General features: G+C 41.5%; 1 protein-coding gene across 14 annotated transcripts in view; it reads left to right on the forward strand.

The window, feature by feature from the left end:
• LOC106730891 (translation initiation factor IF-2) overlaps nucleotides 1-17,478 on the forward strand; it is a 73,107-nt gene extending 55,629 nt beyond the window's left edge. For 2 of the 14 annotated variants that reach the window (XR_004319737.1, XR_004319740.1), the window contains 5 exons: nucleotides 4,762-4,844; nucleotides 10,177-10,306; nucleotides 11,459-11,592; nucleotides 12,799-12,935; nucleotides 17,285-17,478. Coding sequence is in view for 6 of the 14 variants with exons in the window: in XM_032479274.1 (XP_032335165.1) it covers nucleotides 576-1,199 (624 nt within the window). In the remaining 8 variants the exon portion in view is untranslated. The other 12 variants (XR_004319738.1, XR_004319741.1, XR_004319743.1 and 9 more) reach the window with 8 other exon arrangements.
• The last annotated feature ends 6 nt before the right edge of the window (nucleotides 17,479-17,484 follow it).

The following is a 17,484-nucleotide window of genomic DNA, read 5'->3' on the forward strand; positions in this document are numbered from 1 at the left end:
CCTCTCACAGTGACATGGAAGAGGAGGGCAAGAAGGGCAAGAAGAGGGAGGGCTAACATCTGACTGTATTTTTCAACAAGATCGGAAGTGAACAGAAGGGAATGCACAGTAACTGTTGGCAGAAGGGGAGGAACCAGAATTCCCCCAAGGAATACCTCCTCAGACTTTCCAACGGGCCGGGAATTGAGTCACCACTTAAATGAGTATTCCTAAAAGGTGAAAAGAGTAGAGACAAGAAAGCCCATGAGAAGATGACAGAGAAGTGCCCTCTGCACACTGTGGTGCTGTCCCTGCCTGAGCGCGTGGAGCCCAGCAGACTGCTGAGCGACTGTACTGAGAAGGAGGTGAGGTACTTAGGGCAGTTAATGTCCGTAGCAGGATAGCTGAATCCCTCCGGTAGGACCGAAATCCTGCGTTTCATAGACAGTGCAGAGAGAGCCCACCAGCTCCAGACCGAGGAGCATGATGCTGTGATCAGCCTGTCTGCGTGCAACGTCAAGCTGGCCTGAAGGGATGGGGAGGACACCATCTTCAGGGTCCCCATCCATGACATCACTGCCGTGTCCTGTGTGCAGGATGACACCTCACACCTGGTGATCCTGAAGACAGCCTGGGCCCCGGCATCTCCCCCAGCCAGAGTGTGTGTGCAGAAAGTTCCAGAGGCCTCGCCACAGACTCCCTGTCGGAGAGCGGAGTGGGGCCCATGGAGGCGTGCTGCCTGGTGTCCTGGCCGCAGAGAGCAAGGTCGCTGCAGAAGAGTCTTCCAGACTGTGTACCCAGAGTCCACCATCGACTCCCTGGACAGAGCCGTATTTGATGGGGCCTCGACCCCCACCCACCACCTGTCTCTTCACAGTGATGACTCTCCCACAAAGGTGGACATGAAGGAGCCCTGTGACACAGAAGCCAGCACCTTCTCCTTCCCTGGGTGTGTGCACATGGAGGACGTCTCGCCCTTGTCCTTCTGCATACAGATGGCACCGCATGCCAGGACAGTCAGCTGGAGCGAGCTGAGCTGCTGCAGGACTACACGCTCACGCTGCACACCAAGCTGCCATCGCAGAGACCCAGCAGTTTGCCTCCCTGCTGCACGAGCATCGCGCCAGGGCCTCGGTGCACGAGTTCTCCGTCAACCTGCGGCAGCTCCACGGGGACGGCCACCAGTTCCTGCTGCTCAGTCTGCGGCCCTTCATCCCTGAGGAGGACAGCCAGCACTTCGAGAACTTCCTGGAGACCACTGGGTGTATCAGTTCCTAGCTTATCTTCTCAGGATTTCTGCTGCCATTCATAGAATTGGTAAGTTCTTTTTTTCTAGGGAAAAAAAGGCAGCAAATGTTAGGCTCCTGGATTATAGCTAAAAATGTCCTTCTTTATTAGTTCTCTGATGCTTTACAACAGACTAAAAGTTTTTGCATCATTTTTATAGTAGTTCTGTGTGTTTATTGTTTAAAATTACCTGCTTCACCATTCCTAGAAGTTGAATTCATGACTTCCGTGTTCACTTTTGAAAATAGTATCTTTGGATGAATAACTGCATTAAAATTTTGTTACAAACCCAAGTCTTCAGTCTTTTCCTTTTTTCATGGTCTGTGGTTTGGAGTGAAGGCCTGGAAATTATTTGATCAGTTCCCCAAGTTGAGTGAAATGCACAGCCAGTGTTTAAAACCCCTAGCATAACCATTCTTTTGCCAAATTATCTTCAGTGTCACCTTGGTCATACAAATTTCCACACGATTGTAATTTTGTTCCTTATCTTTTATCCTCTTCTGTTATCCCACCCCTCTCTCTGCTACATTATTACCTCTCTCTCCCCTATTGTAGGATAAATACTTAAGTTTCTCTGTAGTTGTCACTGTCATTGCTGGAGAGGAGAGTCATTTAAATAAAATATAAACTTATTTTATTAAATGTTGAAGGGAAGTAGCTCTGTGACTAGGCGGCCAGAATCCATTCCACTTTCTTCTGCTTTTTTCTGGTCTACTCATGAATTCCTTCCTCTGCCCAAGGAAATAGAGAAATTCCCATGAAAGTGTCCCTGACACAACAGAAGAAAAACTGGAAAATTCACATATACGTCGACAGTAACAACACAACCAACCAATGGACCAAAAAAAAAAAAAAAAAAAAATCAAGAGAAATTAGAAAATACCTTAAAACAAATGAAAACAAAAAACATAAACATGCTGTACCCAAACTTACGTGATGCAATGAAGTATATACTCAGAGAAATGTATAGTTTTAAATGCCCATGTTAAAAATAAATATCTCAAATCAATTAATCAAGAAGAATAAACTAAACACAAAATGAGTAGAAGGAAGGAAATAGTCAAGATTATAGTGGAGATAGAGAATAGAAAAACAAGAGAGAAAATAAATGGACCAAAATCATTTAAAAGGGCAACAAAATTGACAAAACCTTAGCTAGAGTGATCAGAAAAAAAAAAAGCCTCAAATCACTAAAATCAGAAATGAAAGTAAGGAAATTACTACAGACCTTAGTTCCAAAGATAGCACAGAATTGTACTCTTAAAAATAGTTAAAATGATGAATTTTATGTTATGTAATTTTACCTCAGTAGAAAAGCCTGTATTGGATTCATGAACTGTCTGGTTCCATTGATCTGTATGTCTTTCCGTTCATCAGTACCATATTATCTTGAGTGTTGTAACTGTCACTTTATAGTAAGTCTTAAAATAAGATTTTCTTCTTTTCAAAAACATTTTTGCTATTCTAATTATTATCACTTTCTGTATAGAGTTTAAAATTAATGTGTCAATATACACAATAGGTAATACTGGGGTTTTTATTGAAATTGCATTAAATATATAGATTTTTTTGTTTTAAAGAATTGATATTTTAACTCTATGGAGTCTTTCAATCCATGAGCATAATCTATCTTTCCATTTACTTAGACTTTCAGACATCCTTTGTTTTCTTTCGTTAGCTTTTTTTAGTTTTAAGTATACAGCGCCTGAATGTATTTCTTAGATTTATATCAAAGTATTTCCTTTTTTAAAAAAAGAAGCTATTTAAATGGTATTTTAAAAAAGAGTTGGCTTCTTATTTTTCATTAATATTCTATACATTACAATTTAATTTTTGTACGTTGACCTTTTATTGTGCAACTTTGCTAAATTCACTTACTAATTCCAACTTTTTATAGATTCTGGAGATTTCTGCTTTCATGATCATGTCATCCTTTCCAATTTCTATGCTTTTTCCCCCTTGCTTTATTGTACTGACTAGTCAATGTAGGATGTTGAATAGGAGTGGTAAAAGTTTTATATATCCTTGCTTTGTTCTTGATTCTGGGATAAAACGTTAAATCTTTTACTATTATGTATGAAGTTAGCTGTAGATTTTTTCTGTAGATGCCCTTCATCAGATTAAGGAAGTCCCCTTGTATTCCTAATTGGCTAGAGTTTTTAATGATGGATATATTTTGAAAGTTTCAGGTTTCTTTTCTGCATCGGCTGATATAATCATATGGTTTTGATTTTTTCTTAGTCCGGGGATCAGCATACTGTGACCCACAGACCGAATCCTGCCCACTGGCTGTTTGTGTAGAGGCAGCAAGCTAAAACACATCTTTTACATTTTTTAACGGATTGTAAAAAGAAGAATAATATTCTGTAAAAAGTGTATGTCACCCACAAAGCTTAAAATATTTGCTGTTTGGTCCTTTACTGAAAAAAATTGCTGCATCATCCTTTAGTCAGTTAATATAATGGGTTATATCAGTGATGTCTCTTTAACTAGGTTTGCATCACGAGAAACCGCCCCCCCACCACTTGTTTGTGATGTAGTATTCCTTTTATAAATTTCTGGATTTAATTTGCTATAATTTTACTAGAAAACTGTATGTCTATTTTCATAAGATACTGATTTGTAATTTTCTTACAAGGTCTTTTAAGGCTAATACTAGCCTCAAAAACGAGTAGGGGATTGTCCCTTTTTTCTATTTTTTATTTAAAAATGTTTTCTTAAGAGGCTGTGTTTATTTTATGTTTATTTTATGTTCATAGCAAAATTGAGCAGAAAATACAGAAGTTACCCCTTGCTCCCAGACATGCACAACCTCCCCCACTACCAACGCTTGTACCAGAGAGTACATTTGTATGTTATTGGATAATCAATCTAAATTGATACATCATTGATACACTACACCAAAAGTCCATTAGGGTTCACTCTGTGGGTTTTGACAAATGTATAGTGACATGTATCACTATTATACTACCATATGGAATAGTTAACACGGCCCTAAAAGTCCTCTGTGCTCCACAGAGTTATTTCCTCCTCCCTCTTTCTGAACCCCTGGAAATCACTGATCTTTTTACTGTCTGCGTAACTGTACCTGATCTAGAATTTCATATATTGGAATCATACAGTATGCAGCCATTGTCTTATTTCATTTAGTAATGGGCGTTTAAGTTTCTTCCATGTCTTTCCATGGCTTGAGAGCTCATTTCCTTTTAGTGCAGAATAATGTTACATTGCCTGGATGTACGATGGTTTACTTATTAATTCACCAAATGAAGGACAAGTTGGTTGCTTCCAAGTTTTTGAAATTGTGAATAAAGCTGTTACAAACTTCCATGTGCAGGTTTTTGTATCCATGTGCAGGTACACAAGCTTTTAATTCCTTTGGGTAAATACTGAGGGGTACAATTGCTGGATCGTGTGGTAGGAGTATGTTTAGTTTTGTAAGAAACTGTCCAGCTGTCTCCCAAAGTGACTGTTCCATGTTTGCATTCCCACCAGGAAAATATGAGAGTTCTTGTTGCTCCACATCCTTGTCAGCATTTGGTGTTCTCAGTGTTACAGATGTCTGGCCATTTTGATAGGTACGTAGTGGTATCTTACCGTTTTAATTTACAACTTTCTAACGGTATATAATGTTGAGCATTTCTTCATATGTTAATTTCACATGTTTATCCTCTTCAGTGAGGTATCTGTTCAGGTCTTTTGCCCATTTTTAAATCAGGTTTTTATTTAATTTTAAGTGTTCTTTGTATATTGTGAATAACAGTCCTTTATTGAATAAATCTTTTGCAAATATTTTCTCTCAGTTTGTGCCTTGTTTTCTCATTCTCTTGCCAGTGTCTTTCACAGAGAAGAACTTTGTTGTTGTTGTTGTTGTTGTTATGAGTGCACCTTATCAATTCTTTCTTTCATGGACCGTGCCTTTGGTGTTATATCTCAAAAGTCATCACCATACCGAGCACCATCTAGAATTTTTTCTATGTTACCTCCTAGGAATTTTATAATTTTGCATTTTACATTAAGGTCTATCATCCATTTTAAGTTACTTCTTTTTGAAAGGCATAAGGTCTGTCTCTAGACTCTTAGGTTTTTTAATATGTGGATGTCTGGTTGTTCCCCTGCCATTTGTTGAAGAGATTATCTTTTCTCCATTGTCGTACCTTTGTGATTCATCAAGATCAGTTCACTGTAGCTATTCTTTATCAAGTTGAGGGAGTTCCCCTCTATTCCTAACTTGCTGAGAGTTTTTTTTATCAAGAATGAATGTTGAACTTTGTCAAAGATTTTTTTCTGTATGCATTGATATAATTGTGGGTTTTTTTCTTCTTTAGCTGCTGATGTAATGGATTGCATTAATGGATATCCAAATGTTAACCAACCTTGCATAACTGGGATTAATCTCACATAGTCTTGGTGTATAATTCTTTTCATATATTGTTGGTTTTGATTTGCTAGTATTTTGTTGATGATTGTTGCATTTGTGTTCATGAGAGATAGTGGTCTGTAGTTTTCTTGTAAAGACTATCTGGTTTTGGTAATGCTGGCCTCATAGAATGAATTAGGAGGTTTCCCTTATTTCAGTATCTTCTGTGTTTTCATAGAAATTTTTGAATGATTTGTTGCAATTTTGTGAAAAGTGCCATTGGTATTTTGATAGGTGTTGCATTGAGTCTGCAGATTTCCTTTGATTGTACGGTCATTTCAACAATATTAATTCTTCCAATATATGAACACAGTATACTTTCCCACACAAAAGACCTAAATAGCCAAACAGTCTTGATAAAGAAGAACAAAGCTGGAGGTATCATGCTCCCTGACTTCAAACTATGCTACAAAGCTACACTCATCAAAACAGTATGGTAAAGGCTAACCTTTTCAACAAACGGTGCTGGGTCAGTTGAATATCTATATGAAAGAAATAATGTGACTTGATCCTTAACTTAATACCATACGTGAAAACTGACTCCATATGGATTGCATACCTAAATGTGAAGAAAAAACAACTTGACTTCTAGGCTAAAACATGAGAATCACTTCATGATACACACCTGATAGTTGAAATCTAAAAGATGGAAACAGCAAGTGTTGGCATGAATGTGGAGCAATAGCAAATCTCACACACTCTTGATGGGAGGGAGCATAATAAATTGGTCCAACCACTTTGGAACGTTGTTTGGCGGAGTGTACTTAAACCAAACCCGTGCATACCCTGTGACCCAGCAATCCTACTCCTGGGTCTATACCTATCACCAATAAGCACATATGTTTATTGAAAGACATGTACTAGGATATTCATAGCATTAATTATAATAGTCCCAAGCTGGAAACTGTAAATATCTGTCAACAGTGGTGTGGGTAAACAAATTGAGACACACTAAACTACTATGCAGCAATGAGAATCAGATACCTATAACTGCATGTGATATGGATGAATCTGACAAAGACAACATGAAGGAAAATAAAACTACAGTTGATCCTTGAACAACACAGGGGTTAACCTGTGTGTAACTTACAGTCGGCCCTCTGTATCCATGGTTACTCTGCTTGTGTAGATTGAACCAGCCACAGACTATGTAGTCCTGTACTATTTACTGTTGAAATATATCCACATATAAGTGGACCCACAGTCCAAGCCAGTGCGTTCTAGAGTCAGCTGTGTGTAGTATACCACATAACACACGATCTGATTCCATGCATGCAAAGTACAAAACAAAGCAACACTAATCTGTGCTCTCAGATGTCAGGACAGTGGCTACCCTGAGAGGTTCAGGCTAGAGGGAAGTTGAGAGGGCTTTGGGGGTCCCAGTATGTTCTCTTTCTTGATAAGAATGCTGACTTCATAAGTCTGACCGGATTGTGATATTTTGGGGGGCTTTTAGACATGCAATATTGCATTTTTCTGTATGTACAGTATTTTTCAGTAGAATGTTTAAAAATGTTTCCACAGCACAGATGTGTCATAATTTATTCAAACTTCTCTGTATTTATTGGTCATTCAATTGGTTTCAGCTTTTTACTTCTACAAATATTGTGAAGTAAAGATCTCCATACATATTTGATTCATGGTGGTCCCCTTTAAGAATTAAATCATTCATATGTTAAGTGGCTGAAGTCTTCACGCTAAAAAAAATTGTGATATTTCTTCCCCCCAAAACGGGAAACTCAGATTTTCATTTTCACTAGCAAGGTTTGTATTTTTCCTCTTACAGTCTCATGAGAATGTCTTGTCTTTTTCATTGTGTTTCATTTCATTTCCTCATTTATAATAGATTCAATCATTTTGCTTTCATAGATGTTGCAGATACTTTCCCTAATACAGCTGCTCCACATTGAATTTGTTTATAGTCGACTTTCTATAAAACTTATGGTGATTTTAAGTACACAGATACTTTCATACCATCCCTCTGAAGAAGAGGTAAATTCCTGTCTTTCAGCATGGACTGGGCTTTAATGACTTCCTTTTAATGAATAGTATGTGATAAAGTGACAGCCCTATGGAGAGGCTTACATGGAAAGGAGCTGAGGCCTCCAGCCAACAGACATGTGTGAACTTTCATAGAAGTGGCTCTTTCAGCCCTAGTCAAGCCTTCTATGACCACAGCCCTGGCCGATGACTTGACACCAAAGCAAAGCCACCCGCCTAAGACACTCCCTAAAGCCTTGCCTTCAGAAATGTGTGAGATAATAAGTATTTGCTCATTTAAACTGTTAAATTTTGTGATCAATTTCTATACAACAGATAAGTAATATACAATTTTTAAACTTTTTATTTTGAAACACAGTGTATGTGCAAAGAAGTAAATGAAACATAGATATACAATTTAGCAAATTATTTTAATGCAAACGCGAATGCAATGGTTATGAAATAGAAAATTGCAGGTCCCCAGAAAGAATGTGCGTGTTCTTTCAAGTTCAAAACATCTTACTCCAGTTTGTATGCAATCATACTCTTGAATTTCATGGTAATCATTTATTTGCTTTGCCTTATGGTCATATCTCCTATGTTTACACCTCTGAGCAATACAATTTAGTTTTGCTTATTTTTGAGTTGTATATTAATAGGACCTATAGAATCATAGGTTTATTTTGTTATACCTTATTTCTTCTGTTCAACCTCTGTAAGAGTCACCAGTGTTGCCCGTAGCTCTAGCTTGTTTGTCTGCATTACTGTAGAGTATTTCTGTTGTTTGATTCCACCGCAGCATATTTTTCCATTTTACCTGTTAAATATTTTCTAATTTGGGATGACTCTGCTTGCTTTTACAGTCCTGTTCATATTGTAATGGTTCACGTGTGCAAGAGCTTCTCAGTGATATATATCCCTAGGAGTGGTGATATCTTAAGATCTTGATTTCATTTTCCTCAAATCTATATCCCCAAATGGCTTAGTAATTGTATCTTTAATTTTTTTAAGGAAACTCCATACTGTTTTCCATAGTGGTTGCACCAGTTTATAGTCCCACCAATAGTGCGCAAATGTTCCCTGTTCTCCACATTTTCACCAACACTTGCTATTTCTTGTCTTTTTGTTGTTGTTGTTGTTGTTCTTTGTTTTCATTGAACTCAAAATAGCTAGTAACAAAAACATCTAAAAATATCTCCAACATTTAATTCTTCAGTTATTTTTGGTTGATGACATTTGATTATTTAGTTCCTGCTTGTTTCCATCATGGAGTAACAAGTCTATCAAAATATATCTGAGAGTTTGCAGCAAGCTTTAAACCTGTATACTTAGATCCTAACCCAAAACCATGATTTAGTTGTTAGTTTTAAATCTAAATTTTTTCTGCCACACAGAAGCTTATTAAACTAATAATCATAAATAAGCTAGCTATTAATTAGTTTTCAAGAAAATGCCCAAATACAGCACATACATACAGGTCACATATATCCTTTCGTCGTTTACTACTCATATAATATGAGTGTAAAATGTACAGTGGAGTTACATCATAAACACATTTAATTTACATTAATTCAATATGTCATGTCAGTGAAAAGGAAATAATGAGGAGTAAGGAAAATAACAATAAAGCCATGGCTAGAAGAAGCTGAAACAAGTTTCAGAGGCACAGTCAAGGAAATCAATACCTACTAAATGAACCCAGACTCTCTGACATACCGCTCTCTCGCGAGTGGTGAAATTCACAGCCCCAGTTTATTTCTTGTCTTTTCAATAATAGCCATTCTGACAGGTGGAGGTGATATGTCATTGTGGTTTTGATTTGCATTTTCCTGATGATTAGTGATGCCAATTATCTGTTAGTCATTTGTACGTCTTCTTGGGAAAAATATCTACTGAGGTTTTCTGTACAATTTTAAAATCAGATTGCTTTTATTTTGCTCTTGAATTGTATGAGTTCCTTATTTAATTTGATATTAACCCCTTATCTGATAGATGGTTTGCAAAGATATCCTTCCATTCCATAGGTTGCCTTTTCATTTTGTTGATTGTATCTTTTTTTAACATTTTTTATTGATTTATAATCATTTTACAATGTTGTGTCAAATTCCAGTGTTCACAATTTTTCAGTCATTCATGGACATATACACACCCATTGTCACATTTTTTCCTCTGTGAGTTATAACATTTATTGTATCTTTTGTTGTGCATCATTCTTTTAGTCTATTGTAGCCCCACTTATTATTATTTTGCTTTTGGATGGAATTTCGCAGTTTTGGCCTCTTGACAGTTGAAATATCTTTTTAAGATCAGTACTTTAAGGCTTAAAATCCTTTTTATGATTTAAGGGGTCTCATTTACATTTAAAACGATACTCTAGGATACATTTTAAACTTTCACAGCGGGGCGTGTTTCCAGATCTTGGCAAAGGCCTCAAACAGAGAAAGAGCTTTTCCTAACAGATGAGTGAGCTGGAGAGAGCAAAGCTGACACTTATCCCTGTTTTACTCCAGACCAGGATAGGTGGACAGCAGAACAGTGTGGTCCTGCAGAAGCTGAAGCCTGACACTCCTTACACCATCACCCTGTTCTCCCTGTGTTGTGATGTGGAAGGAGGTCGGGTGACAGGAAGAGGCAAGACCAGTAAGTGAGCCTGGACTCCTGTGGCTGTTTTAGTAACCGTCATGGGGGTGGAATCTCATCTTCCACTGGAAACACTGGGGTGACACAGAGGTTTGCTAAACTTTTAAAATGCATGTTAATAATGCTCTTTTTCTTTCTTTCTTTCTTTCTTTTTTTTTTTTGTCTCTGTTGGGGGTGGGAGTAATTAGGTTTTATTTATTTTTTAGTGGAGGTACTGGGGATTGAACCCAGGACCTCGTGCACACACTAAGCATACACTGTAGCCCTGAGCTATACCCTCCCCCCAAAGATCTAAATTGCTTTTAATATCCTTACTGGAGTTATTTGTCTCTGGTCTTGGAGAATGGTGTTTATTACCTTCTAGGATAACACAGACAAATGAACAAACTATGCTCTGAGGCCAAGATACCTTGTGGAGGGATGAGATGTGTACCTGATGATCACATTTTTTTCCTTTATTCACTACTTCAGCAGGTATTTGTGGGTGCCTACTAAAGGGATCCTGTGTTCTAGGGTTCCCGGGACCCATCAGTAAACCTGGGCTTCATGTGTGCTGGGTTGTTAGGGTTATGCGTGGTGTGCTTTCTGTGCATTTCTGAACCTTTGAATACCATGAGAAACTTCGATGTACGACCCTTCCACCAGCACTTTGAATGTTCGCTGGGAGCACACAGAGCAAAATCCTCATCAGTACAAGCTCTCCTATGCACCCACAGCAGGTGGTCTGGAGGAACTGGTCACTATTTCCTGTAGGGAAAAGTGTGTGTTAGTTTCAGCTGTAGATTGCAAAGTGAAGATCAAGCGTTAACTAGTGTACCATAGCGCCGAAGGAGTTCATGTTCCTTCTGTAGAACTTGACGGAGGGTAGTCGGTTGGGGCCTCAGTGCCTGGGTGATGGGGGCTTTTGGGGGACTGGGGCTGGGGGATCAGATCATTCCAGGGGCTTTTCAAGAAGGAGCTGGGCGTGTGCAGAGAGGCCTTCATCAACTCTTAGAACAGTTTGTATGGGGGCACATCCTTAGGTTCCAATAGTACAGAACCTGCTTCTTGACTTGGTTGTCAGTTAGTATTTTGAGTGTTTGGTTGTTCAAAGTATTATTTCTTATACAAGGTTTTCAAATCAAGTACTTTACATTTTATTAAAATCTTTAGGTGCCAATCCCTGGGAATACCAATGATGCTGTTCTTAGGAATCTGCAGCCAGATGTCCCAGACACCGTTACAGTGGTTCCCCTTTATCCTGAGGGCGATGGAGGGCGTACACCAGACACTGGAAGGACATGGAAGTAAGAAGGCAGACAAATTCAGCGTTTTCATGATGCATTTTGCTTTTTAGTATAGTGTAAAGTTTAAAGTAGAAAGAAAATTTGGGAAGTACATAATGATGGAATAAAAATGTAACAATTACACATAGTTTACCTTCCAACCCCCACCAGTTGTTAATATTTTAGTGTATGAAGTAAAAGTCACATTCTTCTTAAGTGGTAACTTAAGGATTTCTAAATGTGTTTACAGTTATCAGTGTTCTCTGTCACTGACAAAAGTTCATGAGCTTTGCTTTGTGCTCAATAAATTTGTACGAAGCAGTGTTTTGTCACTAGCTTTCAGTGTTGGTTGTTGAAATCTGCTGGTCGTGTTACTTGATAGCACGTTTCTCTGCTGATGAAGTGCTTTTTGGCATTGGAAATCTCTGTGCTTTCATTTGCTACTAACATGTTGAGAAACCAGTTTATAGTGGTTTTACAATTCTTTGTAGTATTGTTTAAAGGCTTCGGTGCATACCTCTAAATATTTTTTTTGGCTTAAAAATATACGTGCTGATGGCTCAAAGAAAGCAAGTATGGATGACATCTTTTGGCAAAAGATTAGTGGTCTAGAAAAATGATGTTATTGCTAAAGTGGAGTTTGGAGCTAATACATGGATTTAATTTGCATGTTTTTCTAAGTCCCTATTGGGGCAGTTAATTGAGAACTGAGTGTATCTTTGATTTCTCCCTGTGTTTGCCTTTTCTTTGAATCACAGAAGACGTTCAGTGTCTGTTGAATGAGAAGAAATGAATGATTGAAACCAGCTAATCTAGCTGCCCGGATTAGATGGGCGTCCTCCGTGTTGTCAGTTCTCATTTAGAGGCAGAGATGATAGAATCCTCTTGTCTCTCTTTCCATGACCTGTGCTGGAAAACTGAAGCTGCTTTTCCAGTTTCTCGCTCTTGCCCCTTGTCCCTTGTCCTTTTGTGGCCAACCCAGTATTACTACTTTTACTCCCTTGTTTTTATTGACAACAACTTAAGCTTCTGTAGAGACCAAGGCCCTAGCTGGCTGAGTTTGGCTAAATGTGGATTTGGAGAGTTTTCATGTGCTTTTGTGTGTAGATAATTCAAAGTTTAAGGAAGTCAGTATTTCTCCTACTACAGAGCAGAAGTTCAGGGTAAGTGATAGCTTGCCATGTGTAAACAGGCGTAAGAAATATGTGTTGCCTTTTCTTTTCTCAGTGGTGAGAGGACTGGCCAGAAACGTCCAAGTGTACAATCCACCGAACAGCGGGGACGTTGGCTGGACCCTGCCCCTGGCTGGTGCAGCAGCGCCGCGTGTGTGTGCTCCCCTGGCTGGCATGAGGCCCCCGGAACCTGTAAGTACTGTTGTCAGCTCAGAGCTGGCAGAAGAATTTCGTAGATTTTACGGCGCCTCCTGCTGTGGTTGCTGGTGCAGGGCAGTAGATGAGTTGGTGTGGCCCTGGGTCACGTGCACACTCATTTCCTGATGAACTTAGCCTCATGTTTGTGTCATGCTTGGCAGCCTGTGAGAACGCAGGCCACAAACATGCCTGCGTACAGTGCTTAAGTGATTGCTTTTGATGAATTAAATCGTAAGGGTATCAACTGTAGGGTTAGTAAGCAAAAATGAATTTGGGGAAAATGCAAATTAGCTATATATGAGTTAAAAAACCCCAGTAGTAAATGCAAATCATTCATAGACCCTGTCAATATGGGCTTTCATTGTAACAGACACGTCTTTGTTAGGAACCTACCTGAAAGTTTGCCTTCATTGGCTCGTAACAGATTGCCAATCTGTCTTAGTACTATTCCATTTTCTAAGTAGATTAATAATACAGAGAGCAGGAATTACTAATTTGAGTAAGAAGAATATCAGAACATCTGAGAGAAAGTAAACTTACAAGACTTTACAAAAAGAAGCAGGGACCATGAACAAAGATAAACACAACTTGAGCCTGTCCGAATGTTGACTTGCATCCTGTGTGTGGCAGGACGTGTTCAGACAACACTGCTCTTATCCACTACCTGGAGTAGCTGTTTTAATAGAGAGATCTCTCCCCGAGAAGTGTATCTTAGGTGTACATGTCTCTAACATTTGGGATGCTTTGGGGTCACTATCATAAGCCCTGGATGTTGTATGTGAGAACCTTCCCCAGGAACCTAAATGGGAGGTTGTTGAAGTAGCTAAGGGTCAAGTGTGAGCTCACATTTAATGGAGAGGGAATTTATGAGAGTAAATTACATCCAGTGCTGTGGCCTGGGCAGGTCTCATGAGGTAGCGCAGAGGTTGACTTCTGCTGTGTCTGGGCTCAGCCCTTATTACAACTATAAACGTTATAATGGTGACTAATAAAAGACTCGGTAAGCATTTGGATTGTCGTCAGACAGAATTTGTCAGGTCCTCCCCTCTAGATTGTGGTGCCAGGAAACACACACACACGGGGCACTTGGAGCAGCTGATTCCAGACACACCCTATTCTGGGAACATCATTGCCCTCCACTCAGATGGAAGGGGAATCCCAGCCCCGCCCAGGGCCAAACACATGAGGCTGAAATCCTTTCCACCCAGTTCCCTTGTGACTCAGTGAGGAAGGCTGGACAGGTGGGTGGTGAGGGGGGTGCTGAAAGCTGCCTCCACCTTGCTGCAGGTGAGGGAAGGGCTCACGCCTACTTCTGCCCGGGTTCCCCACGTTCACATTCAGGCTGAAGGCCCTGTGGGCTGAGTGAGTGTCACTGGGCCGTTTTCTTATCTGGGACCTTTGTTAAGGAGGTTCCTTCCCTTCTGCCCTGCAGTGGGTCTTCTCACCAACTGGGCACTTTTGAAATGGGAGGGCTTGGCCTCTCTGTTTCATTCAACAGGAATTGGTCAGAATAGTTGAAATCCCTTTCTCTCCCGGTCTGTACATTTAGGTTCCAACCTAGTCTCTGTCCCTAAAAGATCAGCATGTAACCATGGGTCTGAATGGAGCACTTTTTTTTTTTTTAACATTTTTTTTATTGACTTATAGTTAGTTTACAATGTTGTGTCAATTTCCAGTGTTGAGCACAATTTTTCAGTTATACATACACATACATATATTCATTGTCACATTTTTTTTCCTTGTGAGCTACCATAAGACCTTGTATGTATTTCCCTGTGCTATACAGTATAATCTTGTTTATCTATTCTACATGTGCCTGTCAGTATCTACAAATTTTGAACTCCCAGTCTGTCCTTTCCCACCCCCACCCCCTTGGCAACCACAAGTTTGTATTCTATGTCTATGAGTTACTGTTTTGTATTTATATTTTGGTTTTTTTTTTAGATTCCATATGTGAGTGATCTCATATGGTATTTTTCTTTCTCTTTCTGGCTTACTTCCCCAGGAGAGAGAGGGCAAGACCAGGAGAAGGCAGGCCCAGGTGTGGGCAGGCCAGGAGAGGGCAGGCCCAGGTGAGGGCAGGTCCAGGAGAGGGCAGTCCTAGTGGTGGGCAGACAAACCCGAGGGCAGACCCACGTGAGAGCAGCCTGAAGAGTCGGCAGACCCAGGAGAAGGCAGGCCCAGGAGAGGGAAGCCCCTGGAGATAGTGGGCAGGTCCAGGCAAGGGCAGGCCCAGGTGAGAGCAGGCACAGGAGAGGGCAGTTCAGGAGAGGGTAGGACCAGATGAGGGCAGGCAAAGGACAGGGCAGGCCCAGGTGAGGGGAAGCCCAGAAGATAGTGGGAAGGACCAGGAGCGAGCAGGCCAAGGAAAGGGCAGGCCCGGGAGAGGGCAGGACCAGCTTAGGTCAGGAACAGGAGAGGCTAAGCACAGGTGGGGGCAAGCCCAGAAGGCTGGTCCAAGTGAGGGTAGGTCTATGAGAGGGCAGGCCCAGGAGAGGGCAGGAACAGGAGAGGTCAGGCCCAAGTGACAGCATGTCCAGGTAAGGTCACAGCCAGGTCATGGCAGGCCTAGGAGAGGGCAGGTCCAGGAGAGGGTACAATCAGGAAAGGTCAGGCCCAGGAGAGGGCAGGCCCAGGGGAGGGCCGGCCCAGGAGAAGTCCTATTAAACTTCCAAGAGATGACGTTGAGAGGCAATGGGTATTTGAGTCTGGAATACAGGAGGGAGGTCTGGATTGGAAATAGCAGTTTGGAAGTTACCAACTTGTAGATAATACATAAAGCCCTAAGGCTGATGTGGGCGGCAGCAGAAAGTAGTAGAGGCCAGAAGACTGAGCCTCAGGGGTGCTGTGTGCCAGCATTCAGGAGCTGGGACTGAGAAGACCGGCCAGGGCCATGGGAGGAAACCGGAGTAGCCTGAGACCCGGGAAGCCCCGTGAAGAAAGGGCTTCAGGAAGTCAGGGAGAGCAGCGGTGGGAAGTGTGGCTGCCGGGCCGTGCGAGGAGAGGACTGAGAGCTCCCCGTGGAGTCAGCACCTGGTGGGTGGTGGGTGACCCTGTCGTGAGCAGTTGCAGCTGAGTGGACACACTTGCTTGGATGGAAAATGAGGGGAATCAGAGGAAGTGAATGGGAACAGCTCCTATGCAGGGGCAGGAGGCATGTGTGCTGGAGAGCAGAGAACTGGGGCCACAGCTGGAGGGTGAACGCATCTTTTTTTATAAGATGAGGGTAATAACAGTGTATGCTAATAGAAAAGATAGTTTAAATGGGGAAGTTAGTAACACCACATTCCCTTAGGTCAGAGGAATTGCAGGTGGGGACACAGAAATGCCCCTGAGAGAGTCAGCTTCAGAACACTTGCCAGGTCCAGTCCACTCAAGACCAGCTCCCAGGAGTGTCAGCCACTTAGGAACTTTACCGCCCCCTGCAGTTTTGATCCTGGCAGGGCCAGAAGCCATAATTAGCCAGCTGAGGAAGGATGGAGTTAGGCAGGAAGAAGAGGCCTGCCCTGCCTTCCCCCCTCTCCTGCAAGTGGTCAGCCAGCAGCATGGCCTCACTGAGTACTGACGTGGTCTTTTCATAGTTATGTGGTTAAAAATTTCTCAATGTTGTACCATGCTCCCGAATAAATCTCAGATTGATTGAAGATTTAATTGGTGGAAATAAAAGCAAAAAAAAAAAAAATACAGTGAAGAAAGCGTGTAAACATAAGGCAGAGAGCCACAGAGCAGGGGACAGCAGACATGAGGAAACCATTTTCATTTCATCTGCGAGAGCGAGTGTTGGCTTCTTGAGTTTGTACTTAAATGATACATATTGCCACAATCTCTGAAACCATGAAAACAGCTTTCTGCTGTTTGCATCTGCTAAATTCCCTGGAGACTGGCTGGGGCCCAGAGGGATGGGGAAAGGAATACACTGGGGGATAAGGAGATACAGAGGTTTTTGGTGGGGAGCTCTCTGGGGGACTAGGCCTTCAGCATCCTGTGGTTCCACCCCACTCTAACCGCAGTTGCATACAAACATGGCTTTCTCAGGGTCAAGCCTCACTTCTGGAAATGTCCCAAAACACTCAGCCACCTAGCACCAACATTTCAAAGGAATCCAAAATGGCCCACAAGCAATTGCAGAGATTTGAAATGCCTTAGGCTCCCAAGTGCGCACCAGGCACACTGGGCCTCTGGTCTCTGTGCACACTCACAGGGACACTGGCTCTGGAGGGACAGTTGAGGGACAGTTGAGGGTCAGTGCTGTTGCTAGGCTACGACTGTTCCGGACCAAACATTCCGAGCCGTTGAGCTTTGCAGCCAAGGTGTGGCAGCGAGACTCTGTGGCTCTTCTGCAGCGCCAGCGCTGAGATTGGGAGGGCAAGAGACCAGAGGGAAGTGAGCGGTGTCGGAAGGCGATAAGCCAGATGAAGAAGAGACTCACTGAGTTCGCGAGCTGTGTGGGCTTCAGCATCCATCAGAGAGAGCGCAGGAATCGTGAGAACCCCGTGCCTGGGTATCACGTCCGTAAGCGCGAACTAACTCCGTTCCACAAAGC

The sequence above is a fragment of the Camelus ferus genome, chromosome 5 (assembly GCF_009834535.1).
Source record: "Camelus ferus isolate YT-003-E chromosome 5, BCGSAC_Cfer_1.0, whole genome shotgun sequence".
Lineage (NCBI taxonomy): Eukaryota > Metazoa > Chordata > Mammalia > Artiodactyla > Camelidae > Camelus > Camelus ferus.